This window comes from Psittacula echo (genome assembly GCF_963264785.1).
Source record: "Psittacula echo genome assembly, chromosome: 4".
In the NCBI taxonomy this organism is placed as follows: domain Eukaryota; kingdom Metazoa; phylum Chordata; class Aves; order Psittaciformes; family Psittacidae; genus Psittacula; species Psittacula echo.
In genome coordinates, this window is record NC_137738.1 from 4,194,887 (window position 1) to 4,213,734 (window position 18,848).

An 18,848-nucleotide genomic window follows, 5' to 3' on the forward strand; every position below is an offset into this window, starting at 1 on the left:
AGAGCGGTTTAGGCCAATGTAACACCTCTCCAGTCAACAGGTACTTTGTATCCTCTGGGAAGCACGCAGCAAATCTTGGGGTTGAGTACAGTATGGATCCAGAATATTTTGTCTGCAATTGATGCAGGGGCTGTGATGTGCTGTGCCGGTAAAAAGGTACCTTACCCATGTTATTCCTATTGATGCTGATGGCATTTACTCATGTGAGTCTTCTTGTCACACCTGAGGCAGAGGCTCTTAGGACTGCAATTCCAAAGCCAGTAACACTTGTTAATATGCACAAAAACCATGGGACCACCCTGCCAACATCCAACCAGCTGATGCACTCAAAGTACTTGTGCACGTCTGCACCTTTCCTAGCAGTATGACTGCTGTGGCAAGTCTGATTATTGCCAAGGTGAAGCTTGCCCGATGGCAACAAATGTGATGGGCTGCTGGTTGTTTACCAGGTACACTTGCAGAAGTAAATGGGTCTGTGAGTGTTTGCTTTTCAGCTGCTGCTGGGAAACAGGCACCCTCCTGCCAGGTCACAGGCCAGCTACGTTACAGACCTCACAACGCGGTTCCTTGGTTGCAGAGGTGGATGCATAGCTGGTACTCAAATAGCTCTCCGGATGCATAGCTTGTACTCAAATAGCTGTCCAGTACACAGAAGTTGCTATGGCAGTGCTTTACAGACATACGCTGCACAAGAAAGCGGTGATGTCAGACCACACTGACTCTCCCACCCTGGGAACCACAACAAATATCGGAATATAATATCTATATATTTATATATATCTATTTAAGTAATTGTCAGACTGCATCTCACTGTGAGCTGGGTTTAAAACACCTGGGTAACAATCTTCAATCTATGTCAACAACAACATCTCTTCTTCCCCCTTTCTCACCTGCAGTGCAGAGCAAGCTGACCTCACAGCATCCTTCACAGTAAAATGAGTCGCTGCTGCGTCCTTCTGTCTTCATGAAACTCATTTAATTCTGATACTTTAACACCTACTTCTTTCTCTGCTGCTGGTGCTACTGCAAAGGAGAAATGTGGCCAGTAACACTGTCTCCTTGGAAACCTGCCTCTGGCCTAAAAAGCCCGATTTGGTGCCTATGTGACACTGGAAAACCAGAGCCCCTGAAAGGGCTGAGCACCTTTCACAGCAGTGGTGCTTTCACTCCAGACCCCTCAGCAGACAGACAAATAAGCTGGGCTATTGCAATGCTAAAACTTGCAGAGGAAGTTTAGTTGGGAAAATTCAATGGGAAAAATGCAAGATATTGGCCAGGGAGTGCAAGAGGCTGCTGAGAGCAGCCTGAGGGCAGTGTGCTTCCCTTGGCTGGGGGCAGGAGCTCTGCCATGGTGTGGGCTGGGAGCAGCACACAGCACCCACCTCTCCATTAGCCCGTAGATTTCATGTAACTGTAAACAACGCTGACTTCAAGTCTGCTGCCAGAGCCTCGGGCTCTTTAAGAAATAACCCCATCTCATTTATTGCCTGAGGATATTCTTATCTCCGGAATGAACTAGTTGTGGATCACAATACTGGGCAGAACTGTAGTACAAAGTGTGTTCTAGTGCAAAGCTACTTATGAAGTGGTCACAAATCTTCTTTGGACAGAAATGGGCACAGAGCCCCAACCTTTTGTGTAGAAAAGTGCCTGCAGCTCCTTTTCTGCACCATCTTCATCTTGGGACTGGTCTGGCTCTCGTGTGCCATGGCACATAGAGCTCTACCTCAGTGCCAAGGCCCCGAGGAGGTGGGGCACAGCTAAGAAGCAGCTTAGCAGGGGGTATGCCAGCTGCGGCCCCAGCCATGCCAGCATGGGGAGGCTGCGTAGGTTAGGGTTACCCACTCCTACATCTGATACAACAGGCAAAGTAATGCTGCCCCGCTGCAGGCTCAACTCCTTACCTCCAATGTGAGATTTCTACAGACAATCCAAAGATTTGGTTTTAAGAAACAAGTAATTCATACGTACACACACTGCCTTCAGCATAATTTCCCTTAAAAGACTGCTGCCGTCTTTTGTATCATGAAAAGATGGATATGAAAATGTTTTGTGCCGGGAATGGTAATGCAGTAGAGCACAGAGTTCAGTAACAATATACTGGTAATCACTATATTCCTCACTCAAAGTGATGCAATAGGTGATTAATCAGCACAAAGCTCAGAATTCATAACTAGCTATTTCATGTAAGGCCTTTCAATAAATATGCAAGTGGAGATACATATAGGTTTTTAATATAGTTCAAGCATGAACTGATATGGTCTTTGGTCTTTCTGCTTTTGTGAATCATACTGCAATAGCAGCTTTTGAGAAAAAGAAGTATTTTTAATTTAAATTGGTCTAGGCAAGAGCCACACTAAATATAGTGAGCATATGCAGCATATAAAAGCAAGGCAGGAGAAAGGATTATCAAAATAACTGGAATAGTTTTGTAAGTGGCATATACTGTAAGTCTGTATGGTTTAATTGTCATTCCTATCCTTGTCAGAGCTGTGTGGAGGCAGCCACATGTTTAAGCACATCTTGGTCAAGTTAGTTGGTGCAGTTACTCCTGTTTAGATCTGGTCTGGGCTTTAATTAAAGCCTGGGGGGCATGGGGGGGCTTGGTATTTATAATGAAAATTGAAAGGTGCAAGTGCTTGAACAGCTGTACTCCAGCACGAGCTTTCTACAGTCACCTTGAACCAACACTCTGAAATAAGCCTCGCTATTAACTTGAACAGGAGATTAGCCAGGCACCTGTGAAGAACAAGGCAGTCTCTATTTCTTCCTGTTGCAAATTCTTCTGCAGTTAGGCTTGTCTCAGCTAAGCCAGAAGACCTGAGCCCCATCCTGGAATTGTTTTGCCCGGTTACAGGTTACAATGGCACTTTTCTGTTGGGCTTTTTCTTTGTTTGTTTGTTTGGTTTTGGTGTCTGTCCACGAATGAAGGTGCTCAGTTGCTGAGCAAAGCTTCAGAGCTCCCTGGGTATGACAGTGAAGGGGATAACAGGACTGCTGGATTCGAGGTCCAGAGCGGTGAGGAAGCATTCGATGGCTGCTTCGTTTTTCCCCTGAGCTTGCAAGACCTCTCCAAGGCTGTTCCAGGCCCTGTGACTGGTGGTCTGGATCCGGATGGCATCTCTGAGGACTTTCTGGGCCAGGTCCCTCCGCTCAAGTCTGCTCAGCACCAGGCCCTGTCAACAAACAAGTAATGAGCAATTAATGACACAAAACGGGAAAATGGAGCGCCCCAAGCCCCACCAAGCTGGGCTATGTATGAGTGCAGGCACAGAAGTCCTACGATGAGGGATCTCCACCTATTTCTGTAGAAGACGAGCAACCAGCTGTTAAGTTCTGAGTTTTTTTTTTTTTATTGCAATGTGTTATTTAAAAAGCAATTATGAATTAGTTCTTTTTTTTAAACACAGAGACTGATCCAGCTCAGAACTGCTCCTGCTGTGTGTTACTGTGACAGCATATACTGGTGCTATACAGAGAAAAGGCTACAGGCCCTTGAAGCATCCCTCTCTCCTTGAGTGACTTACACTGGATTCTAATCCCCAAGGAAAATATACACAGGTTCAGTTACACCCAGTATCTAAATTAACTCTTGCACATCTGGAACATCCAGCTGAGGTCAAGTCTCTCAGGTCCTACATCCTGACCATACAGACAGATCTTTCTCCTTAACAAATGGGGCTAGAGGGATGCAGCTCCCTTCCACGCTTCTAGGGGCAGGCTGTATGAAACAGCATGGGGCCCTCTGTCCTCCTGCACTCCAATGTAGATCCTAAAGCAGTGTGGGGGAGCAGAAGGATGGAGAAACCTTGTTTGAAAAGCTGTCCTTAGGGTAAGAAAAGACACGAGTGGGTGTAACCATCTGGAAGGAACAGGAGGAGGAGGATGAAAGAAGTGGTAGGAAGAACATGTTTTCCTATAGGGCTCGCATGGATGTGTCTGAATCCACAATGCATCTAATGAGCCAGGCTCCCTTTTAATTATACAGCAGTCAACCACACCGAGCCCAGATGGTCATGTGGGCTTCGCAGGCCACAATGCATCAGTGGCATTTTTCTGCTTCCTCCTGAAGGTGCGCGCACCGGGATGAACCTCCCACCGCTTCCATCCAGTGGGGCCTGTGGAAGAAGCAGCCAACGCGTTCATGCCGCCTGCCAAGAGCTGCATGGCCTCTGCCTGCACTCACCCATGGAAATGGTGGAAAGCGAGATGATTGCCTGGCTTCGTGCTTTTCCTGGCACTACGTGGTATGTGGATGCATATATATATATATAAAGAAAAGCTTCATCTTTAATGTGTCTACTTGCCCATAGTTGATATGAAAAGCCATAAGAAACTTGAAATCTCTCACAATGAGAACTCAAGTGAATTTCCGACCAAAGAACGGTGATGCTTTTGGAAGTGGTGAAGGTTTTTCCTTTGCTTTGTTTTGTTTGTTTTTCCAAAAGTGCCATTAGATGCAGGGTGCATCAGCATGACTAAGACCCTATCATGACATGACTAGCCAGTTATAGTACTCACACCTACAGAAACACATTACTTTGCCTGAGAGAAACAATGAGAAATGTCAATTTAATGAAGTATCAGCAGTACTGTGAAAAGTTTCGTTGCCTTTCGCTTGCCTGTAACCTTGACCTGAATAATCAACTCGGTATGAAATCTGATCATTTAGAGGTGCAGTGGGGATGTATTTCCTTTAGGTTTCTCTTTCCCGCTGGAGAATGGTGAGGCAATGGGGCCTGATCTTACTGTCCCCCTGTGAGCGGGCAGAGGTGGCACAGAGGCACTCCGATGGGACAGGCTGGTTCCTGTGGAGGTAGCTGCAGGCACATCACAACAAACTGTAAGGAATTTGCAATTACAACCTGAGTCACCCTCCTGACAGGGATAATGAGGCCCAGAAAGGGCAAGCAGTGTGGCCATAGCAGATCTGCTGCTGAGCCAAGAACAGACAGGAGCTATCTCAGCTCAAGTTAGTCCTCAACCACAAAACCACTCTTCCTGTTGCGCTGACCGGGCAGAGCCGATCGTGCTCTCTGGTGGCCGAGGACACACCGCTGTCCCCATCCTGACACTAAGCAGCATCAAGCCTCTTGATGCTCTGGAGGGCTGCTGGCTGGAGAGGCATAGGGCCCATGGAGCCTATGCAGCTGCTGCCTGTCATCCTGCTCCAGCAAGGACAGGAATTCCCTCCTCGGCTGACATCTCGCGCCTTCCAACAATGCTGCAGCGAAATCCACCTCATCGTAAACCGCTCGTGCAGCACAGCTCCCTTGTGTGCCCCAGCACCCTTGCTGGGCAAGTACCAGAGCCTGGCGTGGCTTCCCCACCATGGAACCACTCCATTTATTGTGCCTGTGCTTGAGGTCCTTTGCAGCCCTGTGAGGAGGCTGTATACAAACCCAGGTACTGTGTTCACCTGGGGAGATGCTGAAGCTTATGCCCACCAGGAAGGGCAGCACAAGTGAACACTCACTCCTTGGTATTCAGTGCTTCCAAGCATCCTGGTTTAGCTACAAAAAAAAAATCTCAGAAAGGGCGATCTGAGGATTCCCACAGCTTCCTGTTGATGCTGCAATATTCTGTACGAGTGAAAAACTACGTTTATGGAGAGAAGTACAGGAGGAGGTATTTGCTAAAGGAGGCAAAGGTTTCCTGCCTTCTCCTTGCTTACATGCACCACTGCTAGTGCCAAAGGCTGCCTGGGTCCATAGCCCTTCCCAGGGGTGCTCACCATTCTGCTTCCCTCTTCTGACCAGAAACAGCCCTGTGTCTCCTTGCCCACACACCTGGATTTCCATGTGCTGTGGGCAGAAGACCCTGGTCCTCAGGCCTCAGCCCAAGTGGAGGCTGGGGTATTGCCAATCTGCTCTCCAACCCAGACCCTGCCAACGCTCCCAAACCCCAGCACGGAGATCTACTCCTTTGCCCAGAGCGAGCGGTGACAGATGGTGTCAGCCTTCCCAGTGAGGCTTAACTGAACCGGCAGAAATACGCTGCTGTGTGTTTAAGGGACAGGTTGAACATCATTAGTTCTGCGTGCACGAAAGCTTCTTGCTTTGGGTTTCCTCTCCCCGCTCCTCCCCACCCTGCTCCTTGCAAACCACAAGCGTTTTCTGAGAGCTGGAGGCTGCACGGCCCCCAAGCCTCGCCAAGACGCAGCACTGAGCACTTCAGCTTTTTGCTTCCCTGAGGTATTTGCACTTGAGAGCTTCTCCTTGCTACTGAATTTCATATTTCCCCATGGAGTCTGGCTTGCTATAAACAATGCCTGCATGTTGTTGCTATGTAGGTCCAGCTGGAATCTGCCTACAGTGCAAAGGAAAAACATTATATATAAATTCAGAAAGCCACCCACTGACAGGCAATTTGCATTTTTATCTGGAAGACTTTTATTTTATCGTAAAGATTTTTTCTAATGAAAGTTCAGTTCCTGAGTTTCTATGGAAACTCATCTGCTTGGTGTGCATGCACCATTTCACGAAGTCAGATCTCAGGAAGATAAGCAATTAGTATAAATACAAGCAGGAATGTGATTAAGGGTTTCATCCTCTTATTCCTGAAGATGGAGGGTGGGGCTGGGTTTTGCTGCCTTTCCTTGGTTCCTATTTGTGTTTTTGCCAAACTAATGCAGAGACCCGTATACAAGGTAGCCTGGCTCCTCTGCCACCTCCTGGCTAGCACTGGCACTTCTGGTTTTGCCTGCTTATTTTCCTCCCAGAGATGATGAGTACCCCTCAGTAAGGTGTTTGTCAGTGTCGGTACTGACCCAGGCAAAGAGCAATGAAGGCAGGCTTCTTTTTAAACTCAAGCATATTATTAATAGTACAAACCCCAAACCAAACGAAAAGGTGTGTGGGAATCATTCTGCTTTTGAGCTCCTGTGGGCAGCACGCTGCTGGGGCTCACACTGGTGCTAGCCACACACAGGCACTTCATGTGCTGCATGTTATACTAGCATGCAAGTTATGGCAGCATTAAGTATAACTGCACTGTGCTTGGATGCTAACTCAACCACTCACTCACTGAAGTCCACGGGTAACTTGATTCATTTTCCTCTTTAGGTCTGAAGACATCAGATGTTGCAAACAGAGGCACAGAAGCGAAGCCAGGCTACGAACCAGACTGCAAAAGGCGGAGCTGAAACCACTGGACGAAACTCGTTTGAGGTGAGGGGCTGCTGCACAGTGAACTGGTACTGTCCAGTGGTGAATGAAGGCAGAGAGCAAATTTGGTTTGCTGGTTTAGGGTGCCTTATGCTGGCAGCTGGATTCCTGAATATGTTGGTTTTGATTTCAGGGACAGGGGAAGCTTTTCCAAAGGTATTTTTGACCTTGTCCATATGCAAAAGAAACAAAACCTAAACCACTTCTATAGTGACACTGGGTTGGACTCCCTTGCCTTAAGTGAAGTGGTACTTACTTAGTAATCGATACTTGAGTGAGGCCAGCTTTGGTTTAGGAGAGACATATTTCAATTACAGTTAGATGGGAAAAAAAGTGACTTGTTTTCCATTTCCACTAATAAAGAAAGTGGACATAAGCCCCACTTAAAGTCCCATTTCAGAAGGTCATGAAATTTCTGATCTGTGCCTTTACTTCCTTAGAGTTTGACAAAACCTCCTTAAAGGTTGTTAGCAAAAACAAAATTCCCAGCAAATAGTTCAGAAAAGTTATTATGGAAGCCTCAAGTACAAGCTGCAGTTTATTTTTAGTAATGGAAGTCAAAACTTCCTTTGCAAATGTTTAGTTGAAGCACCTGATGAGCTTCAGGGAGTTATCCTGAGTCTTGACACCCCAGTCTCCTTCCACTAAGGTGGCACAGATTTACTCTTCTTTCTTCTAGGGCTTGTATTGGAAAGAGATTTCCAGAAAAACATTCTATGTCATTCCTGGGAGACTGCTGTTTGTTTTGTTTGCACAGTCATCTCATTCTTTGAGAGTATGTATAGATAGAATAGACTCTGTCCTTCACAAATTGATTTTAAGAATTACTTTAAATGAGGTTTCTTTCTTTCTTTGCACTCTGATGTCTCTGATGTTTTTCTCAACTGCGCACAGCATTTTTGCCCATTATTGTCCAAATACCCTAAGAAATTTCCAGAAGAAATTAGACTTTGCAGACTTACTGTTGGGCTTCTGCTAGTGCATTATTTAATTCATTTCAAAGTAAATGGGGTACCCTTACTGCTACTCCAAGATGTAGTACGGACATGTCACTAGTGGTTAGTAGGAGGGCAGTCAGCAGCTGGCAATATCAGGGCATGCTGCAGAAGAGTACTCGTTCAGAACTGTGCTAATTCAGCAGAATGCTACAAAAAAGCCTTTCAAGATGCATTTGGCACTTGGTGATAACAGTCTCACATAACAGAAAAATCCGCACTGCTACAGGGCGACATACGCTTCTGTAACTATTTAGCAATCAGAGTAAGTTGTAAGCAAAATCTGCTGCATAAACCATGGAATGTATCAGAGTCTTTTTGGACAATGGCAAAGATTAACCCTGGAAATCCTAGGTCTCCTAGGATAAAGACAGACATGTAACCAGCTGATTTCTTTGTGTTTCTTCCCCCCTACATTCATGACCTTCGCATTTCTGAGGAGCCAGTACTTTTTTAAGCTGTTGTTGAGCAGTGCAGTGAGTTTTGGTTGCGCTGCCACTCAGCTAGCTAATCATCCATTTTGCTGATTCAGTCCAGGTTGTGGCGAACCTGAGCTATACATCTGAGCTCTGTCCTCTGAGAATGCACTGTAGGAATACGTGGAGCAGCCAGGGTCTGCGCGCCAAACACTCCGCATTAGAGACCCTATCCCAATTTCCTGCCCTAACAAAGGGTGTCTGGATCCATTTCTGGAGGAAAGCTTGCCTTTCAGTGTTTCTGCCGCCTCTTTTGTCGAGAGTAGCTTTTCCTTTTCTTCCTTCCCCCTTTCCATCTCCTCCACCGAAGCTGCTGCATCCCCTGTCAGTCAGTGACGCCTGAGTGCTGCATTTGATAGAGCAGAGGAGGGGAAGGAGAAGGGAGGAGAGGGAAGGCAGGCAGGGCCACTGCAAAACAGAGCATAAGGAAAAATGAAGGAACAGCACTGGGAGGGGGGGAATAGGCAAGTGCTGGGGAAAACAAAAACCTGAGTTTGCATCAGGATTTGTAGTGCTTGTGCACTGTCTGTGGGTTTCAACTCATAGATTCAACGCGGAGATTTCAGCTGTGGTACTGCAGGCTTCAAAGGCAGCCTAGCAGCAGAGTGCTGCTTAAACCTCACTGCAGCATCGTCGTGTGCTACAGATGAGTGTGAGGTAAGAGAAGAAATGAGACTGTAAGGAGGTATCAGGAGAGGCAGAGTAGCCAAGCATGAAGACAGAGGCGTCTTAAACCCTCCACAGAGCTAGGCATGCAGATATGCTTTACTAACCATAACCAAGGTAGTTTTGGCAAGGAGAAAAGAAAAAGCAAAAGAAAGCAAAGATTAGAAGGTGAAGTTCTGAACAGAAGGACATTCCCTTCCCTGGCTTGTCAATGTGTTTTCCAAGGCAGTGTGTAATTGTAAAGGCACCCTCATGCCCAGGCCCCATTGTGGGGCCAAGGCAAGCCCCCCTGCAGAAGGGAAGCACTGTGCCATATTGCACACTGCCCTCTGCCCATGCTTGCTGTCTCCTTTTGAGTTCATCAAATGTTAGCAGGGATGTTCGTACTGTGTTTGAACCTTAAGTGTGATAAAACATTTATTGACATAAAAAGCAAACCCTAAGGCAGCATTTCCAACCTGGAGGCTCTGATGTCTTCACAGGGAGGCTCACACAAGCCTGGAGAGAATGCCTTGTTGGAGTGTCGACACTTAAGCTTTATTCTAAGCAGACTTGTTTGCTGCATGCTCAATATTCTCTAGATAGATCTTTCTTTGCTGAGACCTACATGGAGGTGAAGCAGCAAGCAAGGAAATCGAACAGGATGCCTCAAACACGTTTGAGACTAAGTAAATGCAGTATTTGTTTCGCACTCTCTTTTCCTAGGGAAGGAAAGATTTCTCCCAGCCCTGATCTCAGCAGTTGTCATAGTAATGTTGCAGTAGAGCGCACAGTAGCTTCAACTAGGACTCAGGCTTGCAGTGTCATCTGTAAAAAACAGACACCAAGAGAAGGTCCCAAACGAACAATAAACAGTAAATTAGAATACATAATTTATAAGTTAAGGCCTCAATTCTGTTGTGCACTGTACCTGCTATCCTGACAGAAAGCCTGGTCGAAATTAGTGAGATTCAGCCTAGATATATGCAAGTATTTTACAGTACTCGCAGAACTGAGACTGATCAGCATCAGCAATGAGAGAAAAGACATACAAGATGCTGAAAACCAGCAGGTTTTCTGGCTAAAGCACGTGACCAGAAAGTGGTTACTGTGCTTCACTGGCTGCTAACGCTTTTCACATTGAATAATCTGCCACTGCTCAGGAACAATTTGGAGAGCAAGAACAGAGTCAAGGGACAAACTCCGGGAGTCAGAAGTCCTGGGTTTAAGTGTTCTCAGGCTAAAGAGGGTTGAGAACTTGCCTCTCATGTGCCCAGGGGGTGCATGCTTCTAATATGCTTCTAGTAACTTCTAGTTAATATTTGTAAGAAGTTAGGGCAGCAGTTAAGCATCTCCATCACCCCTGGGGCAGAAAACGCTCTTTCTTTGCCTCTACTTTGATAGTAAGCAGGTGCCTGTGTTCTGTTGCACATAACAAGATGATGCTGCATATAGCAGGGGAATGTCTAGGCTTAAGACTTGGACACCCAATTAATCTGAGTGCCCAGAGTGTGCTGTGGCTGATGAGCAAGGGATTTCTGACTGCTAGGTTTCCCACAGTGCCAATGCTGGATCTTTCCCCAGTTTTCAATGCACTGCTTTGCAGCAAAGGAGGGGCTGATGTGCACACTTCCCGTGTGTGTTATCTCCCCCCCTCTCTGAATGTGCAAGCCACGAACAGGTTCTCTGAGACAGCAGCTTGAGGATCTCCGTGAACTGCAGTCCTACAGAACTAATGGCCAGAGCAGGCACCGCATTTAGCACATCTCGGAGGAGGGGTGCAGTGAAGCCACGGCTGACAGAAGCACACAGAATGCCAATGGAGATTACAGCAGATGTCTTCTGAAAGGAGAGCCGAGATATGTAAAAAATCTTAATTTGCTTACTTTTCCACTCCTGGCAGCCTCTGGGATAGCATGTGATTAATGACATCCTCCGCACAGCTACAGCCGCAGCCTCCCAGTGCAGGATCACAGCTGGGGGCTACGCTAGCCGAGCTGCTGGGAAACACAGCACGAGCTGGGCAGGAATGCGCTGCTGCGGGTCCAGCCAGTGCCTCTGCTTCTGTTTCGGTGCCTCCCACCCTGCAAGGAGCATGTTTCCTTACTGCCTCTTAATGCAAAGTCTGCCATAAATCATGAACCTCTGCACACAAAGAGGTTTTGCTGGGTTACAGATAGCATTTTCTGTTACATGCTCAAAAGAGCGAATGAGGAAACTCATTGAGAAGATAAATAATTAAAGACTTTTGATAAATACTGCACATAACATTAGTGTAAATGGAAGCTCCACCAACACTGGAGAGCTGTGATGTTTACATGTTTCCCATTTATTTGGCAAGAAGGAACTTGTCCTTCCTTCTCTTGACTGTGGGCAGCTCACTGTATTGGGATAGCTTGTTGAAAACCTGGAAGTCTTGCTAGTTCCCACCCCTCTGTTAGTGCAGCTGTGTCTTATGTACCAGAAGGCAATGTATTCTGCTACTGTGCTGCACGCTATTTTTTATTACTATAGTCTATCACTCTGTCCTGTCTCTGGTACAATAACAGACAGCTTAAATAGCGCAGAATTTAAACTCATTATAACTGGTTTCCTTGTTTGTGAAAGCCTGTTTGAAGGTTGAAGTATAGAGAGGACAGTGATTCTACCCCTTCTTCCTTCTGCCAGGTCCCTGAGCGCTTTCTGAAGTGCCATTTGTGAGTTCAGCTGTAGACCAAACTGGCAACTACAATTTCTAGGCTTTAACTTATCTCAGAGCAAAGCACAGCATAGGGACAATACTGATTAGTAGAGCTGCTGTGGTATCTTGAATGTTGTGGATGGAAACCACAACTAAAGCTAGCCATCTTCTGGAAGATCAGGCTGGAGCTCAGTAGAGGGGCACCTGCTACAGGGAGAGATCAGGCCAAGGGCAATGTCTTGAGGCCTGGATGCAAGTTTTATTCTGCAGAGATGACTGAACCATCCCAGGAACTCGAGGGGTTTAAGAAATGTGTCAGGTTCTTCTCTTGGAAGGTGTTACACACACTCTAGAGCAGAGATCAGAGACGAGCTGGGGAGTTTTGTCTTTCAGGAATTTATTCTGGTTTCTAAAGTTACATAAACAGAGCCTGAATAATGTGGTAATGAGCACCTCAGGGACATGGAGAATAACTTACCACAACAGAGGAGCGCAAATGACTGGCACATACAAACAGGATATACAGATTCCCTGGAAACCGGGATAATCCACCTCTGAGAAGCAGAGCACCAGTCCTGCCGCTAATGGACTGAAATCTCTGCGCTTCACAGTGGATGAGATTTGCCTCTTCGAGTGACCCCAAACACCACAGCGGGTCCGGTCTCCTGCTTGTGAGGGAAATGGGCAGTTCCCCCAGGAGAGGAAACGGCCACTCACAGTGTCTAAGTGATGGCTTCAGTGTCGGAGAACCACTTACTACCTTGTCTGCGAGGGCTCCCCTGTCTCATCTGGATGGAGGAAGGAAGCCTGGCAACCGCAGAGGAAGACTGCAGGCAACAAACCTGCAGAACAGCCCTGTGGGCTCCTAACTGGTGCTCAGGAGCGGTGATCTGGATGCACAGTCAGGGATTTGCTCCATTGCTGGGCTACTCAAGCCACCAGCTAACTAGTGGATTTGCAGGGAAGATGGTTCTGCAGCAAACAGAAATGAGGAGAACAAAGTGCTTGCAATTCTTTGAACAGTGAATGAGCTGATACGCTAACTTATTAATGTGAGCATCCAAAATGCTCATTCCTCCTATGGGAGCCAGTGACTAGAGGCAAAGACAAGTTCTCTCCCTCAAGCTCAGCTGCTTCAACACAAAAAAATTGAGCCCAGAGGCTGCTCTAAGGATTGCTTTTCCCCAAGGAGAGCTTGGAGCAGTTATTTTGGGATATCTGAAGCGCAGGAACATTCTTGGGATTCTGCAGTGAGCCTCAGAGTTGGGAAAACAGAATCTGCTAACCAGCCATGGTTTGGAAAAAGGCCCCCAGTCATCTCCAAAAGCTAAACGTTGCTTTACCACTGTCATTTACCACTGTTACCTATCACTGGTGAAGCTGCAAGAGGTACACGCCAGAGAGGCGTAATAGCCTTTATAATAGAACTTCTCTTAGGGTCAGATAGAATTCGTTTTGATCACTCTCTCCTCCCAGCCCATAACCAATCAGGGACTTGCAGAGTACCACTGCCGTCCTGATGGGCAGAAAGCAGCTGCCCTGATTACAGTCAGCGCGACCGGGGATGCTTCCTGCAACTGCAGCCTCGTGCATGAGGAGTGTGTGATCACTTGACGGGGAATTCCAGTTTCGAGCACCGTCCCACAGAAGGCTGTGCCGATGGTCCACCAGCAAGTGCTGCGCTGCTGACGTGCCATTTCGGGGAGGAGGTGTAACTCGCTATGTCACCCTGCAGAGCAGGCTGAAAATAGGACTGCACTCACTGTGCCATGTGGCTCAGTGGTATGTCAGGACATGTATTTTTAGGAAATTCCTCCTTTGGGCAGAAAGGGTGAAGTGCTTGGCCTGGTTTGCAGTCTGCTGGCTTTGCCCACATCTTTCGTGCTAGAGTGTGGGAGCATGTTAGCCACCAGTCTGCAGACGCCCTTAGTGCCTGCGTACAGTGCAAATCCTAGTTACCTGTTCACTGGGGTGGTTGTGGAAGGGTAAAATACAGCTGGTCTGCTGCTGTGCTCTTCTTTCAGTGCATGCTTGCTGGTGCTTTTTAGAGAGGGAACTGACCTCCTACAGAGGAGGGATGGAGAAAATAAGTCAGGAAGATCAATGTCTTGGGAAGAATATGGTCTCTGGGGAGCAGCAATAAAAACGTACCTTGCAGAATGAATGTGAGGAGAATAGGGAACTCAGAGAAGATAGCTCATGCAGAGAAGAAAGAAAGAAGGAAAACCAGACAGTAAGTAGGGAATTTAAATAAGCTTCTGAAGAGGCAAAAAGGGGTCTGACTAGGTGAGGTACTTTTGTGGGTGCACCATAATGAAAAAATGCCATGCATCTCCAAGCCCGGCCAGTTACTGATGCATAGACAGTGCTGTGACTGGTCTGACCCCAGGAGAAGGACGAGGTGAGGCAGTGCTGGACTCAGAATCAAATTCTTCTCTGGCAGACACTTGCTGGCTTCCTCTTTCCCCCAGAACATCATTCCGATCAGGCAGCATGTGTTCAGCTCCAGCATCTGGGTTTTGATTTTCTGGCAGCTGCACAAAATCTCTGCTATTAAGTCCCACCTGCCAGTCTCATGTCTGCTCCCACAGACCTCTGCCTGTTAGCAAATGCTTCAAAATCCCGCTGCCAGGCACAGCACATCATTCTGCCATCCTGCCTCGGGCAAAACCCCTTGTGCAAGGACTCCTTTTAACTTCAGTGGGCTGCAGGAGGGAAGGCTAAAGGAGAGGCCTCTGGATAACAGGCAGAAATGTTAATTTAGGTCATGGCTTGCACTGCATTCTTTTCAGCACTAATGTAAACCAGCTATTTTTCCCCTGAATTATTTGAATAATACTATTTTGTCTGTGACATTTTAAGAAGCTTTCTTTTGAAACATGTTCCATGCTGTAGCTGTGCAGCAAAAGAGTTTGTGAACTTTGTTCATCAATTTGTGCTTATGTGAAGTCATTTTCCCCTTCTTTACAAATTCTTCCTTTCCCTTCTATTGCTTCTTAGAAGTCCCAGCTAAGCAATGCCACCAATATGACATGTGCACAGTGCATCTCGCTTTATTGTTGGAACAGCATTAGTAAACCAAATGCTGAAATACAGCTTGCTCATCTATCCTGGGTAAGAGATCTATCCATAGAAATAACTGCAATGTTTAATTATGCATGGGGAGAAAGGACTCAAACTTCCACATTAACCTAGGCAATAAGGCTGCCCTTTTGGTGCAAGGACAGTATCTCTTGGAGATGGTCTAAGCTACTTGATTATGGTGTCTCTAAAACTGCAAACAAAAGAGGCAATCAGTGCTTTTTTTGCTGTGGACATCTGTCAGCAGAGAAGCAACTGCTAATTGTCATGTAATAACTACAGCAGACGCTTCCATAGCAGTCATCTTTCTGGAAGTCAAGCATGACAAAAACTGTTACTTGTCCAAGCACCAAGATCTGGCTGAATTTCTGAAACTGTTTAAAAAGTGATATGATGCTCTTCTATAGATGGATACTTGAGATCAAAATGTTTTGCCAAAATATAGCAGTCACTGATCGTTTCTGTTGGCATGTGATTAAGGTATTTAGCTTTATACTCTAATACTTGGCATTTTAATTTTAGAACTGTATGTTTACACTGAGGAAAGGTGCTGATACTCTCATATAAATACAAGCACATGGGATTTGTAGAGAACTGGTCTGGTAGCAGGAATACCTTGTTGCATTTCACCATTCAGAGATGTCCTTGCTCCTACAGCAGCACCGTAGGAGCTGTCAGGTTGACAGGTACATGGCTCTACCTGAGCTCTGACCAATGTTAAAGCAGTACAGTGCTGCCTAAAGCCATGTGCGAGGAGGAACAGCTAATTCTCTTTTTATGAAAGGATTGAGGCTAGGCAAGCCGCCATCTACTGAAACCATACATGTGATTTCTTAAGGCATCTGCATACCTCCTTTGCAGTCACAGGCTAATCAGCCCATCACTTAATTGAAGGGAATGGAAAAATAGTTGCAACCTCTCCAGAGACAACACATAAAGAGATGACTTCTACTGACTAGGAACCCGACTCAGCTTTGAACCAACCAAAACCTTCTGTACTCTCTTGTTTAGATGGCACCAGAGCTGCCTGCACTACAGACCAGTTATTCTGCTGATTACATTGTTTGGCAGTAGTCTAATGATGGATACTGTATTTGGAGGAGGGAAAAACAAATTTTCTTGAGAACTGCCAGAGGAAAAATACCGGATCATCAGGAAAGAGGATAAAAACAGTCTCTGATGATTTCCAGTAAACAGTGAAAAACCCTCAACTGCCTCAATGTAATGAACTGGGTAACTGCTGCAGTCTCACAGAGACATACACATAAGACACAGTTCAGTGCTGCCCACAGACCTAGGCAAAAAAAACCAAGTTAAAATTAAGTCACAAACATTATGTCTTTTTAATCCATATGGAGTGAAGAGGATATTTACAGAGCAGTACAACCCCTAGCATTGCACCCATTGCCAAGTCTAGCAAAGCCCTTTCACATCAGTGAGGTTGGGCTGCCTTCGTGCTAGGAGGAACAGCCATGGGTATGGTTAAATGAACCAGCCTGCATATGTGAGATGCCAAGGAGGGCAGCAACGTGGAGAAGACCGACCGTGTAGCAGTAGGACATGAATCCTGTGTTCCTGTGTCTGGGGAGCAGTGGAGACAGCCAGGCAAGGAGATGCTCACCTCCAGCTGTACTTGTATGAAAGCCTCACCAAAACACAGGCTCCAGCAGCATTCCCTGATGGGGGTGATCTCCTTGTAAAACATTTACCCTTCCAGCAGGATGTTTCTAATTAAACTCAATTGGTTTGCACACCTGCTGGGAGTGACTGCCGTGCACCTCGTCTCCCCCTCCTCCTGGAGCACAAAGAAGATGTGACAGCCTATGCTACCACATAGCACTGTGTTCCTTTTGTGCACTGACACTAATGGAGGAAATGGATGGCAACAGCGTGCTCTGTGTTTGCTGCTGTTCTAGGAAGCGCTTCCTTTTCTTTTCTTTTTTGTTCCTTTCCCCGGAGCATGAGAGTGCTCAGGTTTTACAGCCCTTTTTTCAAGACTGGGGGACTGACAGGGCTTTGTGTAGCTTCCAGACTGTAGGGCATCACAATCGATGCTGATAATGAACCCTTCAGGACGGAGGAAAGTACCCGTACAGATCCTGAGTATGATGGATGGGGAAAGGATGGGAGTGAAGCATGTTATGGTTAGTAGTGCAAGGCAGAACAGCCAGCTGTCCCCTACTAAACGCTGCTTAGCCTGTCTTACAAGCATAGCCTGACTTGAATGTTTTAAGAAGGGGTTTTACTGATACTGTGTTATCTTGTCTGAGGTATTTATAGGTTTGCCCAGAAAGGTCTCAGACAACCAAACCTTCAGAGAAAGCTGCTGAATTGTGTGGATGGCCAGCATGACTTCTGGTTTGGGACTGCTGTCCTAGGCTCCCTTTCTGCATCTTTAGGGAGCCAGCACTTGTCAATGAGATGTAAGTCATGCCTTAAAAGAATGCTTGAATGTATTTGCCTTGTTGTAGCGTGGCATAGCCCTGCTGTGCAATGAGAAAAATGCATTCTCTGTGCTGTGGCAGCAGGTCAGCATCCCAAATGTTCTCCCCTCCAACGAGCTCACTGGGTCAGAATAATTCTGTTTTGGATTGTACAGGACAGTCTCCCGGGTAACACGCTTCACAGCAAATGCTCGGGGGGAACACGCCCTTGAATGCAAGGCAGTCAATGAGATTTATAATTACTGTGTTTTATAACCCTGCTCATTCAGGCAGGGGAGGATACTGCTGAGGAGATCTCAGACAAGAGGAACGATACATTTGCAGCTACATAAATAGTAGTCGTTAATATGATTTGAAACCTGGGCGGCAGAAAACACTCTTTTGTCCACTGTGCTGTCCAGTGTAACACAAACAATGCACGGACTGGGTTTAAACCAAGCAGGGCATAAAACCATGACTTCAGCTCCACTCTCCCGGAGAAGGGGATGTGAAATCCACTCTGTATCACCAAAATCTTCTGATTGCATTAAGCAATGTCCTGGCTGAAGGCCAGATCCCAGCTGTCCTTGTAGTGATAATGACTGCGCTCCCTCGGGGTGCTGAGCATGGGCAGAATCCAGCTGCATTCGCGCACGTGTAAATTGAGAGGACACGGCGGTGTTAATGCTTGTGGGATGACAACCCGAACCTATGGATGTCTCATCAACAGCCAGCTCCAAGCAGAGTGTGTTTGATTTGCAAAAGAGCCTGGAGGTAAAAAAAAAACCCCAACATCTCCCGGTACAGTTTATCTGATGCTTTGTTTTTGAGTGTCCTTGATGCATCACAGCATGCTATCATCTCTAAAGATTAAAAACAATCCCTTCCTATTGCTCTGCTGGGTATTTTCAAAGAAATTCATGCACGGATGAAAACAAATAAATACAGTGCCCAATGGCTCTGCAGAGATTCTTGGCCTCTAGTTTCAGGTAGTCTAGAGACAATTTTAAACAAACATGGACCTCTTAAATCCTTGGCTACAGCTCCAGTGAGGACATGTTGGAAAGACTTCAGTAGCTTTAATGGGGTGAGGCTGGTAGAGGATTTTCATCATCATCTCCATTCTGTGATTTTTAGGGTACAGATTAACTGAGATCTGGAGTTTACCACATGCAATACTGGATTTTTACTATTTTTTAAACTGGAGCTTCAAGTTAAATAACACCACCTTTGTTCAGGCTTGGTTTAAACAAAAATTCAAAGTACCTAGGTTGGTCTTCATGCTGTTAAGGTCTGGGGTGTTTGATGGACTAAAGCACAAGTGGAAAAAGCCACCCTCCAACCATCAGTGCAGGACTGGGGCCCAAAATGGCAGAATTAAA

The 18,848-nt window shown here is 46.4% G+C and overlaps 1 protein-coding gene across 4 annotated transcripts in view; it reads right to left on the minus strand.

Moving 5' to 3' along the window:
• Positions 1-2,954: 2,954 nt before the first annotated feature.
• The window catches only part of TTC7A (tetratricopeptide repeat domain 7A), a gene marked incomplete at both ends in the record, with an annotated part of 170,005 nt that continues 154,111 nt past the window's right edge, over positions 2,955-18,848 (minus strand). For all 4 annotated transcript variants that reach the window (XM_080616900.1, XM_080616901.1, XM_080616899.1 and 1 more), the window contains one exon: positions 2,955-3,176. In XM_080616900.1, coding sequence (XP_080473026.1) covers positions 2,955-3,176 — 222 coding nt within the window. The remainder of the gene's footprint in view (positions 3,177-18,848) is intronic.